The sequence below is a fragment of the Pseudorca crassidens genome, chromosome 7, assembly GCF_039906515.1.
Source record: "Pseudorca crassidens isolate mPseCra1 chromosome 7, mPseCra1.hap1, whole genome shotgun sequence".
Classification (NCBI taxonomy): Eukaryota; Metazoa; Chordata; class Mammalia; order Artiodactyla; family Delphinidae; genus Pseudorca; species Pseudorca crassidens.
This window is the reverse complement of record NC_090302.1, coordinates 87,488,317-87,504,738: the sequence shown is the minus strand read 5'-3', so window position 1 is coordinate 87,504,738 and position 16,422 is coordinate 87,488,317. Positions and strand designations below refer to the sequence as shown.

At 39.5% G+C, this 16,422-nt stretch overlaps 1 protein-coding gene across 16 annotated transcripts in view; it reads left to right on the top strand.

Annotated features, from left to right (window-relative positions):
- The window catches only part of CDC14B (cell division cycle 14B), a 107,930-nt gene that overhangs the window by 85,509 nt on the left and 5,999 nt on the right, over window positions 1–16,422 (top strand). For 3 of the 16 annotated variants that reach the window (XM_067744852.1, XM_067744850.1, XM_067744841.1), the window contains 3 exons: window positions 7,496–7,612; window positions 12,174–12,239; window positions 12,538–16,232. The exons of 3 other annotated variants lie outside the window; for them this stretch is intronic. In XM_067744852.1, coding sequence (XP_067600953.1) covers window positions 7,496–7,612; window positions 12,174–12,239; window positions 12,538–12,574 — 220 coding nt within the window. In that variant the 3' untranslated portion in view covers window positions 12,575–16,232. 10 more of the 16 variants (XM_067744853.1, XM_067744845.1, XM_067744851.1 and 7 more) reach the window with 8 other exon arrangements.

The following is a 16,422-nucleotide window of genomic DNA, read 5'->3' as shown; positions in this document are numbered from 1 at the left end:
CTAGGCGCACGGGCTTCAGTAGTTGTGGCACACGGGCTCAGTAGTTGTGGCGCACGGGCATAGTTGCTCCACGGCATGTGGGATCTTCCTGGAGCAGGGCTCAAACCCGTGTCCCCTGCATTGGCAAGCGGATTCTTAACCACTGCGCCACCAGGGAAGCCCTTAATGGTTCTTTCTATTTAGAAATAGTATGGTCCCTCCAAATAATCATTCTGAACCCAATTTTAGACAGGAGGAAACAGCTAGTGCCTTAGAGCAGTGCTTCTCAAACTTCAGTGTGCATTTGAGTCTCCTGGGAAGCTTGTTAAAATGCAGATAATGATCAGTGGGTCTTCGGTACCATCTGATTCTGCATTTCTGGCAAGCTTCCAGGTGTTAAAAGATGCTACTGGTCCAGGGACCACACTTGGAATCACAAGCCCTAGAAGGTGGATGATTTTGTGGGCTGCTTTTAGTCATGTCCAGGTTTTTTGTTCTGTTTTTAAGAATCTTCAGCATCAGTTTATTTCTCAATAGCTTGTTGCCTTCTGTTCAAAAGTCAAGCTGGGAGTCAGGGATGGGAATTCTGCTTAGTCAAAGGTTCTGGAGTTCGATAGGGCTTATAGGAAATTTTCTTTAGTTACTCTGAGTCTCTATCTTGTGAATATGTTTTATAAGAGTTCAAATCATTTGATGCTCCTTTCTAGAAAAATGAGACTATAAAAGTCTCTTCCATAGCTCATGGATTTGTGGAAACATAAAAGAAAACAATAAATGTAGACTAAAATTAGAAATATTGTTGGAAACCAGAAGATGACACTAGATGCTATGACATTTTTCTTGGTATGTGAGGTTCCCTGGGATGGTAGTTGATGGATGGCTAAATGATAGTAACTAGCAAAGACCAGTGGAGGAAAGACCAGCCTTTGTGCTCTCCATTTGTTTAGTTATCTATTTACACCCCACCTTACCCTAAAAGGAGTAAAGAACACTGGCCCTTTGCTCTGAAGCACTCTTGGCATTCTTGGCATGTGTTAAAACAATCTTCCTTTTTTTTTTTTTTTGGCCACGCCTTGCGGCTTGTGGGATCTTAGTTCCCCTATCAGGGGTCGAACCTGGGTTCTCAGCAGTGAAAGCATATTCCTAACCACTGGGACTGCCAGGGAATTCCCTAAAACAACCTTTTACTTGGTAAAACTTAAAAGAAAAAAAAAAAAGCTAGCTCCGGATTCCCTTTAATTGTAATTGTAATCCCCCAAACAATAGAATAGTCCCCAAACCACCCTCTTCCCATACACACAATTATGCGTAAACACCCTGAGAGATTTAAGATTAGTCACAGCAGATTTTCCTTCCTTCTCCTTCCTTATCCCTTCCTGCTTTTTCAGACCCTCTTTGCTGTTACAGTCTTCTCATTTTTGCTCTTATTTGTAGCTCTTTTGGCCCTAGAAGAGGAGGTCAACTGGAGATTTCCTTTCCTTCCCAAGTGTTTGTTGTGATTTTAGAAATATTTAAAAGTCCCCTGAGAGAGAGTTTACAGCAGCAGCTTGGGTTGAAAAATCTAAATTCAATTCCTGCCTCCTGATTTTGACCCATCTGTCAGCATGGACATGTTATTTTGCTTCACTGTTGGTACTTAGCCAAATGAAAATGTTAAGAGGGAAAGTTAATGAAAAATATATGAGTACTGGTGATTCTTAAAAGAAAGTTATAGTACATAAAGTAATCCAGTCATTGGTGTCTGTTTTACAGTCAATATTTGGGGAGAATTAAGTGTTAGAAATTGTAAAATTAGTAATTTTTTTTTTTTTGCGGTACGCGGGCCTCTCACTGTTGTGGCCTCTCCCGTTGCGGAGCACAGGCTCTGGACGCGCAGGCTTAGCGGCCATGGCTCACGGGCCCAGCCGCTCCGCGGCATGTGGGATCCTCCCGGACCGGGGCACAAACCCGCGTCCCCTGCATCGGCAGGCGGACTCCCAACCACTGCACCACCAGGGAAGCCCAGTAAAATTAGTAATTTTGTCAGAGAGCTTGTCTGATCCTGACTATCATGAGGACAGGAAATTATGTAGCACCATGATCTTGGAGTGATCGTCAGGACATGATGGCAAGTATATTATTGTCTGTGCCAAAACAGATTGGGTAGATTTTGTAACTTCATCCATGCTGCCTATTTTTCTGCATTGTGCTGATGATTTCTGCTAGGTTTATTAGGGACAAAGGAAATGATGCATGAAGAGTGGAAGCGCATCCTATGGGAACAGGTAAAAATACCGATATAGTTAGCCTTGAAAATCCCTTAAAACCACCTTTAACAGTACAGTGTAGGTGGGTGTGTTTCATCATTGAAAAATAATTCTCACGCCAGGAGCTTTACTAGAGGAACAAATGAAAATCTATAAAGCAGACACATGCCTGTGTCAGTTCACGGCTTTTTTTGTTTGTTTGTCTGGTTGGTTTTGCCTCCTTTTTCTCTGTGATTTGCTTTTCTGTGTGCATATTACGCTTTTTGAAGAATTTCAATCGCATAGCTATGACTCTAATTTCAGTATCATACAATTAAGTTAACGTGGGGTAGTTATCCAACTAGAGATTGGATCTAGTCTTTCTTTACCAAATATCAAATCGGTTTAAAACTGAAGACAGCATTTTTTTCCAACGTAAAATGGCAAAATTTGATCCCTGTTTCCTGCTCCTTTGCATTGCAGGGTATCTAAATTTCACACGTGGCTTTATTTATTTATTATTTTATTTATTTTGGCTTCCCAATTTGAACATCTGTTCTTTCCCCTTCACCCCTTTCCAGATGTTCCCTAGCTGTGCTGACCTCTGCACTGTGTAGTGTTGTCATCTGGTGGATTGTTTGTGACTACATTCTCCCCATCCTGCTATTCTGTCTCGATGGTTTAAGAACACAGTAGCCATCAGGACCCTTGACAGATAGCTGCTGTGTAAGTGTCCCATTCCACTTCTCTACTAGCGCTCACCTCTGGTGTCCAGTGTGTTTCTCATGATGCATGTTTTTCTCACTATCAGCTCTTCTAGCTTTGTTGATTTGCCTTTTTTCAAAGGTTCTTATTCTGAATCTTTGCACTTCATGGGTTGGTGGCAGGGAAGGAAGTCTTCTCTGTTACTTTCATATCAGGGATATTAAAAGTAACACACTTCGTTTGGGATGTGCTTACTCTTAACAGATTTTTTGAAATAGCGATTTATGATGACAATGACGTAGTTTCTTTTTCTTATCAAAAATGTATAGTTAGTTTGGGGTAATTGGGGTGGTTTTCTTTCAGTCAGTTGTCTGTACAACTTTCCTGTTTTCTAGAGTAAATATTGTTAATATATCCTTTCCAATCTAGCAAAAAGAATTTTCCCGCTGGTTTTCTGCTGTTAGTAAAGACTTTATTTTGTAGCCATGAGGTCTAGTGAGCATTGCATCCTTTTTCACCTCTGATTCTGCCATTGTACACGGTGCTCTCTCAGCAGGCACCTGCTTCCCTAATAAATATTCTGTCTTGAATATGCAGAATTTTCTCCTCTTCCTTGTTTCACTTCCTCCCCTTTAGGGAATACAGTTAAGTATAGTTTTCAACACTTGGTGTTGAATGAAAATAGGAAAGCAGAGAAAACTGGAGTCCTTTGTTTATGTTTGTGTTTCCACATGACAGTCACTGTGCTCCTTTTTCCTTCCCACTTTCCTCCTTTCCCAAAAGTAACCAGAATGCTTTTATTAGGTTAATAGAGGCAGAATTTGTATTCTCTTGATATCTTTCATCATTAAATGAATACCTTCACAGTGAAGAGACTCCTTTTCTGCAGAAGAATGTGACAAGAAGCTTTCCCGGGAACATCATGTTAAGACCAAGAGCACAGAAAGGAGGGTGTATCCTGTGAGACTGTGGTTCACCATTACCCTCTTATGTCTAGGCTGCATTCTTTTTTTCTCTGAAACATTTTCTTTAGCTCAAATTTTAAGAATTTCTTGTCTTGTTCCAACTTGGACTTGGGGGTTATAAAGGAATACAAAAGTGCCTTCTAGGATCTCCTCCAAAGTAAAATTCCATTGCAACCAACTCTAGTACTTTGTGGTTCATTGAATGTTTTCAAATGGCTAGAAAAGATTTAAAAAACTAGCAGACGCCATTCTTTTCAAAATTAAGGAAAAGCTGCTTAACATGAACCTATATATGACATTTTAAAAAAATCTTATTAATAACAAGCTTATTACATAGGCACATATACTATGTTTCTGATACGGATTATCCCTTTAGATGTTTTGTTCCTTTACTTCTTTTACTGAGCCTAGATGTCACACATTTGGACTCAGGGCCGTCACACACTGCATAGATTTATCCTTCTCAAACTATTCCGAGTGGCAATTTCAAACAGGCGGAGTCATTGCTAATGATGTTTAGGCGCTTCATGATTGTATTATTTTTTACAGGGTACGTTTAAAAAATGGTCTCTATCAGGCTCTTTTCTTTTTCATATTCTATGTAAGACATAACGTTTTTTGTTATTACTGACATTTGCCATTGTATTTCTAGCCCAAAGCAGAGTATTCACTTTAGCCTGCCCTGATTAATTTGGAATTTACAGAAACAAAAGCTTTCAACAATAACAATAATGTGAACAGATATAATCCTTAGAATTATCCTTTGAGGTGACTACTCATGGGCACTGTTGTTGACATTCACCTCTGTTGGCTGATGATGTAGCTTGCCTGATAGGTTGTTTCCTGGCATGCCTGGAGAGCTTCCCTATAACAGCACTTCACACGCTGCTTCAGACCTTTTAGACAGTGGGAAAAGCATCTCTGCAGGTTGCAGGGCCTCAGGCCCATCATGTTGCAGGCTCTTTTTGTATCAGTGGTGGACAACCAGCGTAAATAGTGCATGGCTGCGCTGATGGCTTCTCTTCTTGGAATGAACATTTATTTTCAAAGTACTCTGTGACTTGATAGGTGAGAGACCTGGCTTTTCAATTTTTTGCTTTGCCTCAAGTTGCAGATATCTTTGTATCCAAAATCGGAAAATATTGGGCCTCAAAAGATACTGCAGAGAAGAAAACGAACTCTAGTATGGGCAAGAGATAGAAGGTAGGACTGAGAGTTCTATCAGGAAAAGATGGAAAGGAGAAATGACATTTGCTAAATGTTGTCCTGCAGAGCCGCGTGATTGGCCTAGTGTGCAAGGTGGGGGGTAGTGAGTTCCCACATCCCTGTGGCAGAGTGACTACTTCACACGTTTACTAGCTTCACCCACCTTAGGGTGTTAACTTGTAGGATATCTCAGGTAATAACTAAGTGTAGTTGCTGTGTTTCCTTCGCACTTTATTGATGCATAACCTACAGATGTAATAACTGCTCTGTTTTTAATGTAAATAACTGGTGACCTGAATCTTTGCTGATGAGATTAATGCATTCCAAATTTCTAGCATGCTCTCAAAATTGCACCTAAATTATTAGCGATTAATAGTATATTACTTCACATGAATTGTTTCCACTAATTTTATAGAGAAATAAGTACTTTTAAAAAGATGTTTCCTATCAGCCTAAAATATGATTTAGCAGTAATTTCTTGTTTTGAATAGTATTTAAACATAATAGCTAACTTAAGAAATCAGGAGGTAAATTTCCTAAGCAGGCAATGTATATTGGCTCTTGTTTTTTCCCTCATATTAATGATTTTACAGTGTGATGGTTGATACTTTTGACCCTAAGTGGCCTCAAATTATTTGAAAAGTAGTTTTTGTATTTCAAAAAAAGCCAACAGGAGTCTCATTTTCTCCATTTGTAAAACATGGAGATAAAATTCATGAGCCTCACTGAGTGGGTGAGAGCCCTCGGGACAGTAGTGGCAGCACCAAGCCCTGGGCCTGGGCCTTAGAAATAGCCATGGAAGCATTGCAGTTGGTTTCCGTTTTGTTTTGTTTTTTTAAATGAAAAATTCTAGATTCACATTCTTAACAAAGACAACTAAATATTTCCTCTTCACTTTACACAATCAGAAAGAATTTAAAAATAAATCCTTGTTTTCAAGGAGAGAATTTATATGCCAGGGCAGTTGGTACTACCTCTTCGATAATATAATTATGTCTGCATATACATTTTCTATTTTGTTAAAACAGTCAGCATTTAGGATGATAAAACTTTATCAGAAATCCTGAATCAAGCATTGGCTCATTTACCCAGGATCAGTTTCCCTCAGTGAGATTGAAGGCCTGATTCATAAGGCTTTCAGAAATGTTTCTTGGATAAAGAGAAACAGCTAGGCTAGGAGTTCCCCTCCCTCAGCCTTCTACTCCTCTCCCCCAGATGGCTCGAAAACTACTGACCTCCAGACTTCTGCTCTGGTGCAGTACAACCCATTGTTTTTTTAATGATGAGAAGTTAGTATTTTACTAAATGTTGAATATCCTATGGTTTGAGTAATATTAAGATTATAAGAATTTACTACATTTTAAGGACCTGGCTTTGGTTATTAACTAATGTGGTGTTAACACAGGCATAGGAGGTAGGACTGGCTGCTAGTTCGTTGTAATGGTTTCTTTTTACGCATGAGCTGGGTTCTCATAAGTTGTTGTTGGCTATCTCACCTTTATGTTTGGATATGAGAGGAGAAAGCTTTTTAAAGTATTTTCTCTCACAGATAAATAAAAGTTGAGTATATGTAAATGTGTATGTATGCAGTTCAGTGTTTTAGTCATTATCTCTTGAAGAAAAGAATTGCTTGTAAAATTTTTTGGTGTTTTCTGCTGTTGTCCCTCTGACAATTCAGTGAGGAATTTTAAAACACCCTCTACTTATGAACAGGTATTCTGTGTGGGCTTTATCTGAGGGTGTTCTTTCTGATTCATGAATTTGCCTCCTGGGCAGTCTACTCCCATAGGTCTCAGTTCCTTGAGATATCTAGAGTTTAATGAAATCAAGTTTTACAAAATTTAAACAGCTTCACTTTAATGGTACTGGGTGACTTTGTAAGTGGTTGTAAGCCAGCCCAAAAAATTCTGTTTGAACATACTTTTAAAATTTGAAATGTTATAAAAAATTACTGTTGATTTGATGTCAATTGCTTGTACTTCCAGCTCTGAAGAGTGAATACTGTATATATATTTATATTCGTAGTCTTTAGAATTTGGGATTTTTAAATGATTTCTTGTTTTCATGACTAGAATTCTGAGAATTTATTTTTACTTTGGGGCACAAAAATTTGTCTTACTGATTGATTTCTTTGGTGTGGGAATCGCTTGACATGCCAGGTCATTTCATTTTCCAAAAGCAAAGTTCTTTGTTTATCTTTGTGTAAACCTTCATAGGGAAATGAGATGCTTTATTTCAAAAGACCTTGATGTAAAAGTGTGTTTCAGATTTTTTTTTTTGGCAAATGTGCTTATGGAAAATCCTGTCCGTTCTCAAGAAAATAGTTTGCACTAAAGTGCAAAAATGCCTTCCTCTGTCAAGTATTTGCAAATCGCTTCAGTGAATATAATGTTATCTTTTTCCAACTGTTTTCAGAGTAATTCTTCAGTCCAGTGTTCAGAGCTGTAAAACATCTGAACCTAACATTTCTGGCAGTGCAGGCATTACTAAAAGAACCACCAGATCTGCTTCAAGAAAAAGCAGTTTTAAAAGGTGAGAAAAGAATCCTACTCTTCTGAAATGTTCTAAGCATTGGTTTTCCAGTTTAATCTTCTGGAGATAGAAATGAAGACAGGAGAAAGCAGAGTCCCTGTGGTAGGAAATTAATCAAAAATGTTTCACTTGTTCATCATCTAAGAAAATCTGGACCATTTTAATTTGGGATTTTGTTTTGTTTTGTTTACAGAGGTGATTCTCAACACTGGAAATGTGGTCTCTGGGTCATGATATGGGAAAGTTGAGAATGCTGTACTTCTAAGTTCTTAAATTAAGAACTTCCAAAGCTCTCTGTCAGGACTTGGAGGAAGTCTTTCTGTCTGTATATCAGATCCATCATAATTGTTGGAGAATTAGTTGTAAATAAGTGTGATGGTGGAAAAATGAGAACTCCCGTGAGTTTGGGATCCTTCTTTACCTAGCGACTATCCTCTTGGCCACAGTCTCTATATACCCAAGGGCGCTAGCCTTTTCACTTTCTGGCCCAGCATCTTTCACTTCCTTCATTAATAGAGGCTTTCACAAAAAATTGGACATGTTCTGTGACCAAATCCATTACTCACCATTGTTTTTGGATGTTTATCATGAACTGAGACATTTCATTTTTAACATATTCCAAAAACAGATCCCCATTTAGGGGAGAGCAGTTTGCCCACTTCCTATCATCTCAGGAGGCATAGGCAGGCAGGCACCTTTTTTGTGTTTGTGTATCTTTGCCTTGAGCTGGCAACCCGTGCGGTCCTGAGCATGACAGTACCGTGCTCAGGGCACAGTGTTGTCTTATAGAGACCACGAGCAAGCTGAAGATAATCTGAACCAGACTTTAAAACGTCCTTCACAGTTTTCCTTGCTTCTTTTTGGCTTCCCTGCCCTCAGATCTTTGAGGCTTTGGGCCTGCGTTGACCTTCAGTGCTAAGGTAGTCTCCGGTGCAGTCCCACGGCAGCCTGTGTGTCCTGAGGGACTCACTGACAATCTAGAGGGCTCTGTGTGTTTAGCTTTTGTAAGGAACTGTTCCATTCCGCCACTCTCCTTCTTTGCTGATTCTTTTGTACAGTTTTACTACAATCTTTTACGTGTCAGAGAACGTGATAGTGCCTCAATACAAGTATTTGAGAATTGGGCACTGACTCCTGATTTTAGGGTTTAAAACTTTTCATTAGAAAGGTATCAAATATTCATACTCTTTGTACTCTCATTCACTGAGAAGAATATTAGAGAAATACTGACAGAAAGTCAGATTTAGGTACATTATAACATAATATCAGAAATGTTATTTATAATAGTAAGAAATCGGAAATGATTGATGAATTCTGCCAAATGAATTGCGAGTCATGTTTTCAAAGGAAAGTTAATGACCTGGGTTAATGGCTCACGGAGCAATAAGTGAAAAGGGCTACACGTAAAAATTATGAAATATTGCTCTAATTTTGTAAATGTAAAATAGACTTTATATATATATGTGTGTGTGTGTAAAAGTGTATAGGTGTGTAAATATTTATAAGCTTAAATATTTATAGATGTGGACATTTCTGTTGGGTTGGCCAAAAAGTGCGTTCGGGTTTTTCCGTAACATCTTACCAAAACACCCAAAAGAACTTTGTGGCCAATCCAATATATATGTAGAGAAGTAAGATAAAGGAAAAATATGCCGTAACACTAACAGCTCTTCTGGTTGGTAGGGCATTTGGGGATTTTTTTTCTTTTTTTCTGTCATTTTCTTTTTTTCTAACTTTTCTACAGTAAATGAGGGGAAATGTGAGTTTTTTTAACTTTGACACGTTTATGGAAATTAAATTATTAAAAATTCAAATAAAGGGCCTGCTGTTGATGATAGTTAGACATGTTTTGAATGGACATATTCTTTTCAGACTTTTATCACAGCCGGGTGTGTTTTGCACATTTAATTCTGCTCTCTGCTTTTCTGGATGGCGCTCTGCAGGTTTCAGAGGAGTTGGCTAGAGTCCTGGAGCCGGGACTGCACTTGCCTGGTCATACCACGTTCCTCTTAGGGTGTGGCCGTATGGCAGTTTTTCCATCTAGGTCTTGTCTAGTGATCTAAACTTGTGCTTCTCAGCAGAGGTGGTTCCTGATTGCGGTGAGCATCTGCCTGAGGTCCCTGGACTTGTTGCTTTGAGGGCTCTAAAGTAGAGTTCAGACTGAATACCTTGACCAAATATTGAAATGGCCCAAGGAAAGCAGTTTTCAGGCATTTGGGATAGTGCTGAAAACCAAAAAAACTTCTTTTAAATTCTGAAATGGACTTTCAGAGATTTGGAGGGGCGAAGAAGTAAAACAACGAGAGTTAATTGGGCTTCACAGTGCTTTTAACCATGCCCTCCATGCCAGGTCTCCCTTACCTCTTTCTGGGCTTTGACCTGTATTGGCATCACCTTAACTGTGACCACATACAGCTCACCAGAGAAAGGCAAATACGTTATGCACAGGTCCCATTCCCTGCTTCTAGGAAATAACGGGAGTCAGCACCCAAGCTGTAGCCTGAAGTTTTTGTCCTGTGGGATAGTATTCGTTTGTGGTTGGAGGGTAGTGAGAGAATAAACACAATTGTACATAATCTGATTCAGGACAAAATAATATGAGCTAAGATTGTTGAGTAATTTTAAAGTATTGAATAGAAATCTTTTCTTTGAACAGCAGTACACACACACACGCGCGCGCGCACACACACAAAATAGTACACCATTTTTGCACCATTTCCGTGTACATTCATAAACACTTGCAAGGCGCCAGGGTTGCCAGTCTGCTGTTATTCCCATTTGTGAGGGCTTCTCTCTTGCAGGTTGATGTTGTTTGTACGTCATCATCATCATCTCTATTGAGCCGTAGAGCTTGCCCTTTCATTTCCATGTTCTATTCTACTCTTTGAGGCTTTCCAGGATGAAGACCTCACCGACATTCACTTTCCATTGTTTTGGCTCTTTTGATTTTTGACAGTTTACTGAGAGGCTTTACATCTTGGAAGAACTTTTCCACAAACATGTTAAAAGAACAGTTATTTGGAGACTGAAAAAATATGAGTTGTGGGGAAGAATTGCCACCATGTTTCTCTCATGGCAGGTGACTGATTATTCTCCCATGTATCCATTGAACATTAGCCACATCTAAGCTTAAATCGTGGGTGACAAGCTCTGCTCTGGCACAGCTGTGGCAGTTCAGGCACGGAAACACTGGAGTGTCTGGTGGCGGATGGGGTGCTGAGAGGAGCCTGTGTAGCACCTTCCTCATCCCCTTTCTTAAGTCCAGAGAAGTAAATTAATGGGCTTCTACACCTCCCACTTCCTGTTAGAGCTAGAAACCCATTTTAATGTTTCTGTTTTAATAATTAATCCACTGAAGAACCAGCTAAATAGAATTGGCCCATTTTTCAGTGTTGTTGTATCAACTCTGAAGGGCTCCCTGAGAATGAGTCTCGAACGTTTCATCATCGAGCCCCCGATTGAGAACCTGTAGCCACCTCATTTGATGTCATTCAATTCGGTTCATGTCTGTACCCTGCTCACCCATTGAGTGCATGTTTCTGTAAGCTTATACTGTTTCTTTGGGGCAGTCTTTTGTTTCTTTTTTTAAAAAAAATATAACTTCATTTGTTTTCTAAGAAAACTGTCATGTATAAGTGCCTTTTTTATTCCAAGTTGCATCATTGGGAACCATCACTTTCTGCTCCACCTGCCAAACCAAACAATGTTCATTGCTTTGGGGCATTTTGTACCTAATTATTCATAGTTTGGAGGAAGATAAACGCTCAGGCTCGCTCTTCAGCCTCTGAAACCAGGAGTCTCTTCACAAGCCCTTCAGTTGGCGTAACTACATTTAGGACTTTGGCTTTTTAAGTCTTCTCATTTGTGACGTTTGCCATCATCATACCTGTCACTGCTTCTTCTTCCTTAGAGTCTCAGATCTCAGTGTCTGTTCCATCACCTCTGGGCTTTAGTTCTTTGTCATTGCCATTATGTTTAAAAACTATATCACTGTCGAAGCCCCAGAATGTTGTATCTAAGTACTCTTTTATGCTGGTTACCTCTGTTCCTTTAAAATATTAATCTCCCTTTGAAATTTCAGATACTTTCCCTCTTGGCTCCACCAACTAACCTGGACCTTTATACTCAGTTCTCTATTGGGGTCTCGGAAAACTAAATGTTTGATTCGGATGAGCTGCTCTGATAGAGCACCGTTATCATCATCCAAGTGAGGGTCACCTCCAGATTGGAATTGGTTTCTCTCTTTTCTTTTGCTTTAGTTGTTCTCTGAAAGTTGCTATTTAGTTGAAAGTTAAAGTGATCAGTTGGGGAAGGAAAGAAAGGAGGTAGGGTGAAGCTCAATGTAGGTCCATTATTCACGAACAGAAGAGGGTCGGCGGCTGTCCCCTTGCAGCTGTGCAGCAGTGCGGAGCAAGGTGGGAGCAGGTGCGGGGTGCCTGCTGCGCTCTGCTAAACTGGAAACTGCGTGCTGTGCCCCAGCTTTTTCTGTGACCGACTTCTGGCTTTGGAAATAATCAAGTAACACTTCTTTATCTTTTCATTCTTTCCACTTTTCCCACAGCCTGATTCCTCAGAGGGAAAGAAGGAAAAGGAATGCTTTGCAACAAATGCCCTTCATGGCATTATGGTACTCTCATTGCTCGGCCGCTTTTGCACTCCCTTCTTTTTTTATTGTTTTTCTATTGTTTTTTAATTTTTTGCAGAACTGAACCTTTTTCTGCTCTGCCTCTTCTCTCCTGTTTGTCTTTACTTTATGGTTGATATTGTACTGTCTTTTCCAAAGTATCTGTCATTGAAGAATTATACAAAGTGTATACTTTTTAGCATGTCAATATTTTTATTATGTTGCCTTCCTTGTCTTTGATAACTACATATGGGACACTTAAAAGCCTTCATGGTAAAATCCTTTTTTTTTTCCCCTGTAGTCCCTCCATTTCAAGGACTAAAACAGTCTTGCGTTAAGTAAAAACCTGTGACCAGAACTTGAAGGAAGACTCTAGGAACAGAAAACTACAACGCGACTTTAGCACAATTTATTTGGAAACAAAACAGAATTGCAAAAGCCTTAGCTGCTTTCCACCTAAGAAGTTTATTCAATGAAGAAAATGTCCACTGGAATTTAAATAACTACATGAGTTTGGGTACAAGTGAATGACTTGAAGAGGGCCCAACTCTCCTTCTATAGAAATGTCTTTAACAAAAAAAGCTGTTGTAAATTAGTCTCAGGTGTAAATATCAAAGCCCTCTGTTATCAGGAGAGCTGACTAGTCTGTGTGGTGCACGTGTGTCCCTGTGATGGCAATCAGTTTAGCTGCTGGCCTTCAGAAGAATTGAGGGTCTGATGGAGGTTTTTTACTTATTTATTTGCTGTTCACCCTGTGTCAGAATTTATAAAGATAAAACAAGCATTACTGAAATGGTACTTTCTGTAATTTGATACTATTTGGTTTAATCATCTTCACTTTAGTATTTGTAATACTGTTATAATGTTAACTCTGTCAAGTACCCAAGCTGCTTGTCTTCCACCAAAGAGTGCTTTACTAACAAGAATCTGTGAAAACCACATTTGAAGGCTGTTGCATGTTGCGGTACTTTGGTAACCTAAAACTTTCAAGAGAATGTTAATAGTAGCTTTAGAAGACTCAGGAGGAGAAACTGGCTTCAGAGTTGGAAGACGGTTGTTAAGTCATTCGTTTGTCATTTCGGGACTGAAGAATGCCAAGGCTGCCCACTATTTGGTTGCCCAGTCATACAAATTAAAATCATATTTCCTTCCATGCAGGAAAAAACCCCACACTGTTGGTGTTTCCCCTGGAAACAGTGATCCCAAATAATGGTGACTTTTTAAAAAAGTTACTTTGTTAGGGTCTTTCTCTGTAGCATTGTGGATTTTTTTTGTTATGTGAATGACCTAAGGCCATTCACACACCCTTTGGTTTCAGTGACAGTTATTCGTATCTGGATTTCAGTAGTTTGTAAATAAGAAACTCACTGTTGCCTTTGGTTAGGGAATACAACTAATAACTCTTTGCAGAGTGCCTTCTCCCCTCAACCCCACAGAAACACAGCAGAGTCTGTAAAAACAATCACAAAACAGAATTTATTTGCTGCTAAAAAAAAAAAAAAGTGGGTCCCAAAAGAAAAAAACATTTGTAATCATCTTGGTTACCTCCATAAGAAGTGAATGGTTTAGTTATTGCTAACCAGTGATTGCCTGTCCTAGTCTGGAGAATGGGGAGATGATACAATATTAAAGGCAAAATGCCTTCACGTTATAAGATGAATGAATCAGGTCAGTAGGCCATTCCATTTTTAAAAAGCTGCCTTTTTAATACAAATATGAAGAATAAGGAGTGGTTGGAATAAACAGATTCAAGTCTGCTAATGCAGAAAGTAATTAGAAGCCGGTGGATCTATTTTGGTATTTACTCTCGGAGTAAATTGTAAGGTTGCCTAGTTTTGAGGGGAGATGGAAGATGCCATTGTTTTCGGCCAAACGAGCATTTGTTTGAGGTGCTCCTCATTGGGCACCATGAGGGCCATGCCAGCTTTTTTCTGAGGACTAGACCTCAGAAAAACAGTGTTTTTCTATCCCTGGAAGTTCATAAATATAAAGACCTACTTACCTGAGGGAAGACAGCTCTTCATCAAGCTTTGAGTGGGAGGGGAAACCTTCTGTTTGCTGTGTTGGTCTGGGAGATGATACTAAATATTGAAGCTGTGCCCAGGCGTTAAACACTGAATTCTCAGGGCAACTCTTCTTCCCTTTATACTTTGAAAGGCCATCTCCTGCATAAACAATCCCGGTAGTTGTGAAAATCAAACTTCCGTCTGAACCGTTCTTGCTGGTCAGAACAAGTAAACGTGCCGTCACCCTCACAGTGAATAAGCCATTTGGTGTCTCTTGGGCTTCAATGTACCTTTCGTTTTACAAATTGCCTTTTTGTGTGGCTGCTCAAGTGTCCAGCTAGAATTGCTGTCACTGTGGTTCTTTCTAAAAATCCTTGTATTTGACTCACTGAAATGAGTCATCGGGCTCACTGAAATGAGTCATCGCAAACTAGTCATTTGTTAAAGAAGCCTTCCTTGGAACACACAGTTTGGGATAGTGCTTCAGATGGATCGTATATAGCACGGTGTTAAATGTACTGGGGACATCTAGAATCTAGGAAGTCTCTGCATCTGATTGATGGAAAGTTCTTCCTGCTGTGAATAAAAGTAGACTCTTCCCCCGGCCCCCAACTGAAACTTTAACATACCCAAGAATCTTCTCAGATTCTCATTTTTAATTTGTTATAGAAGATCTTGTTGCTATGGAATATGAAACAGGGCATGTCAGATGGAGAGATTTCTTTAACTTCAGAGCCTTAAATAACTTTGAAAGTATACCAAGACAGTTTCCATTGGAATTAAAATTAGAAATGAATATTTTTAGGTGCCCTTGAAGCTTTCTGGGGACTCAAACCATCAAGAGTTAGGGACGGTCCAAAAGAAGGGTGGTCTGCCAAACTGGGTACCTAGACATATAGACAGACTTCCATTATGTAATGCTACAGAAAAACTAGAAATCCCTCTAACCTGTCGGTGAAGAGGGACGGATCCTGAGCAGTGCCTCACTAAAACAAGCAGCCTTACTTGTCAAGATGTAGCTGCATCTAAGCGGCCCGCCACTCTTCTAGTCTCCAGAATTTTTCTGCTGTGAACTCGATCCTCTGAGCCTGTCCCCCACCCACTTCCTTCCCTGCCCTCCTCCGCCTCTCACAGGGGTGATTTCTACCTCTTGGGCCCCGACAAGATTGAAGGAGTCCCCAAGTGTTCTCATGAGTCCTCAAGTGTCTCCCCTTGGGTGAACCGTTTGGACCATCTGGTGTTCTGGGCCGCGTCATGCCAAGAGCTCCGGGAGCCCTTCCCTTGCTTGACCAGTGGGCCTTGCGTTCCTTTGATGTTTGTCAGAAAGTGGCTGAGCTGCTTCTCTTCATACAGTTTTTAAAGTGATTATTGCATTTTGGAAAGCAGTGCTCATCACAAACAACTTTAAAAACATGTTTTCATTCTTTCCTAGTTCTTTCCCACCGAAACTGTCCTTGTGGGGCTAGCTGCTGCTCTTCCTTTTCTCCTAGATCTGAGTATTCGCCATGTCACTAAGTGGAAATACTACAGATGTGTTTAATTGACTGGACAGTTCACCTAATCTGTGTAGGAAATTACCTCCTTAATTGCCCAGTAGAATTAACTGTCAGCAGATATATTCATCTGATTATATTACTGCAGTTTTATATTAATGATTTGCAGACTTTTATCTAACCTGCACTCATGTATAGATTATTAAAACTTTTAAAATGTGACTGATTAATCAGTATTGGATCAATCGTTGTCTTGATTTTTTTTAATTAAAATGTATATTTCTAATCATATTTTATAAAGGTGAGAGAACTAGTTGAATGTTTATTTTCCTGAAGGTATTTTTAAGATAAAGCTTCATAATGGCGTGTAAACTTTGCATATCTATATAGTTTGATACATATTGTCACATTTGTGTATTGTAACTGGTTTTATACGAAATGTTGAATAGTGGAAATTGTATAATTATAATCATGTAATTAAAAGTATTAACCAAACAGCCTTCTGAGTTTTTAATTCACTTATCATTCTGAATCATGGTAGGCAGTATAAAGTGGATGTAACCCTCTGCAGTATTAGTTTGCTAGGACTGCTATATACCAAAATACTGTGATCTGGGAGGCTTCAACAACAGAAATTCATTTTCTTATAGTTCTGGAGGCTGGAAATCCAAGATCAGGGTGTCAGCA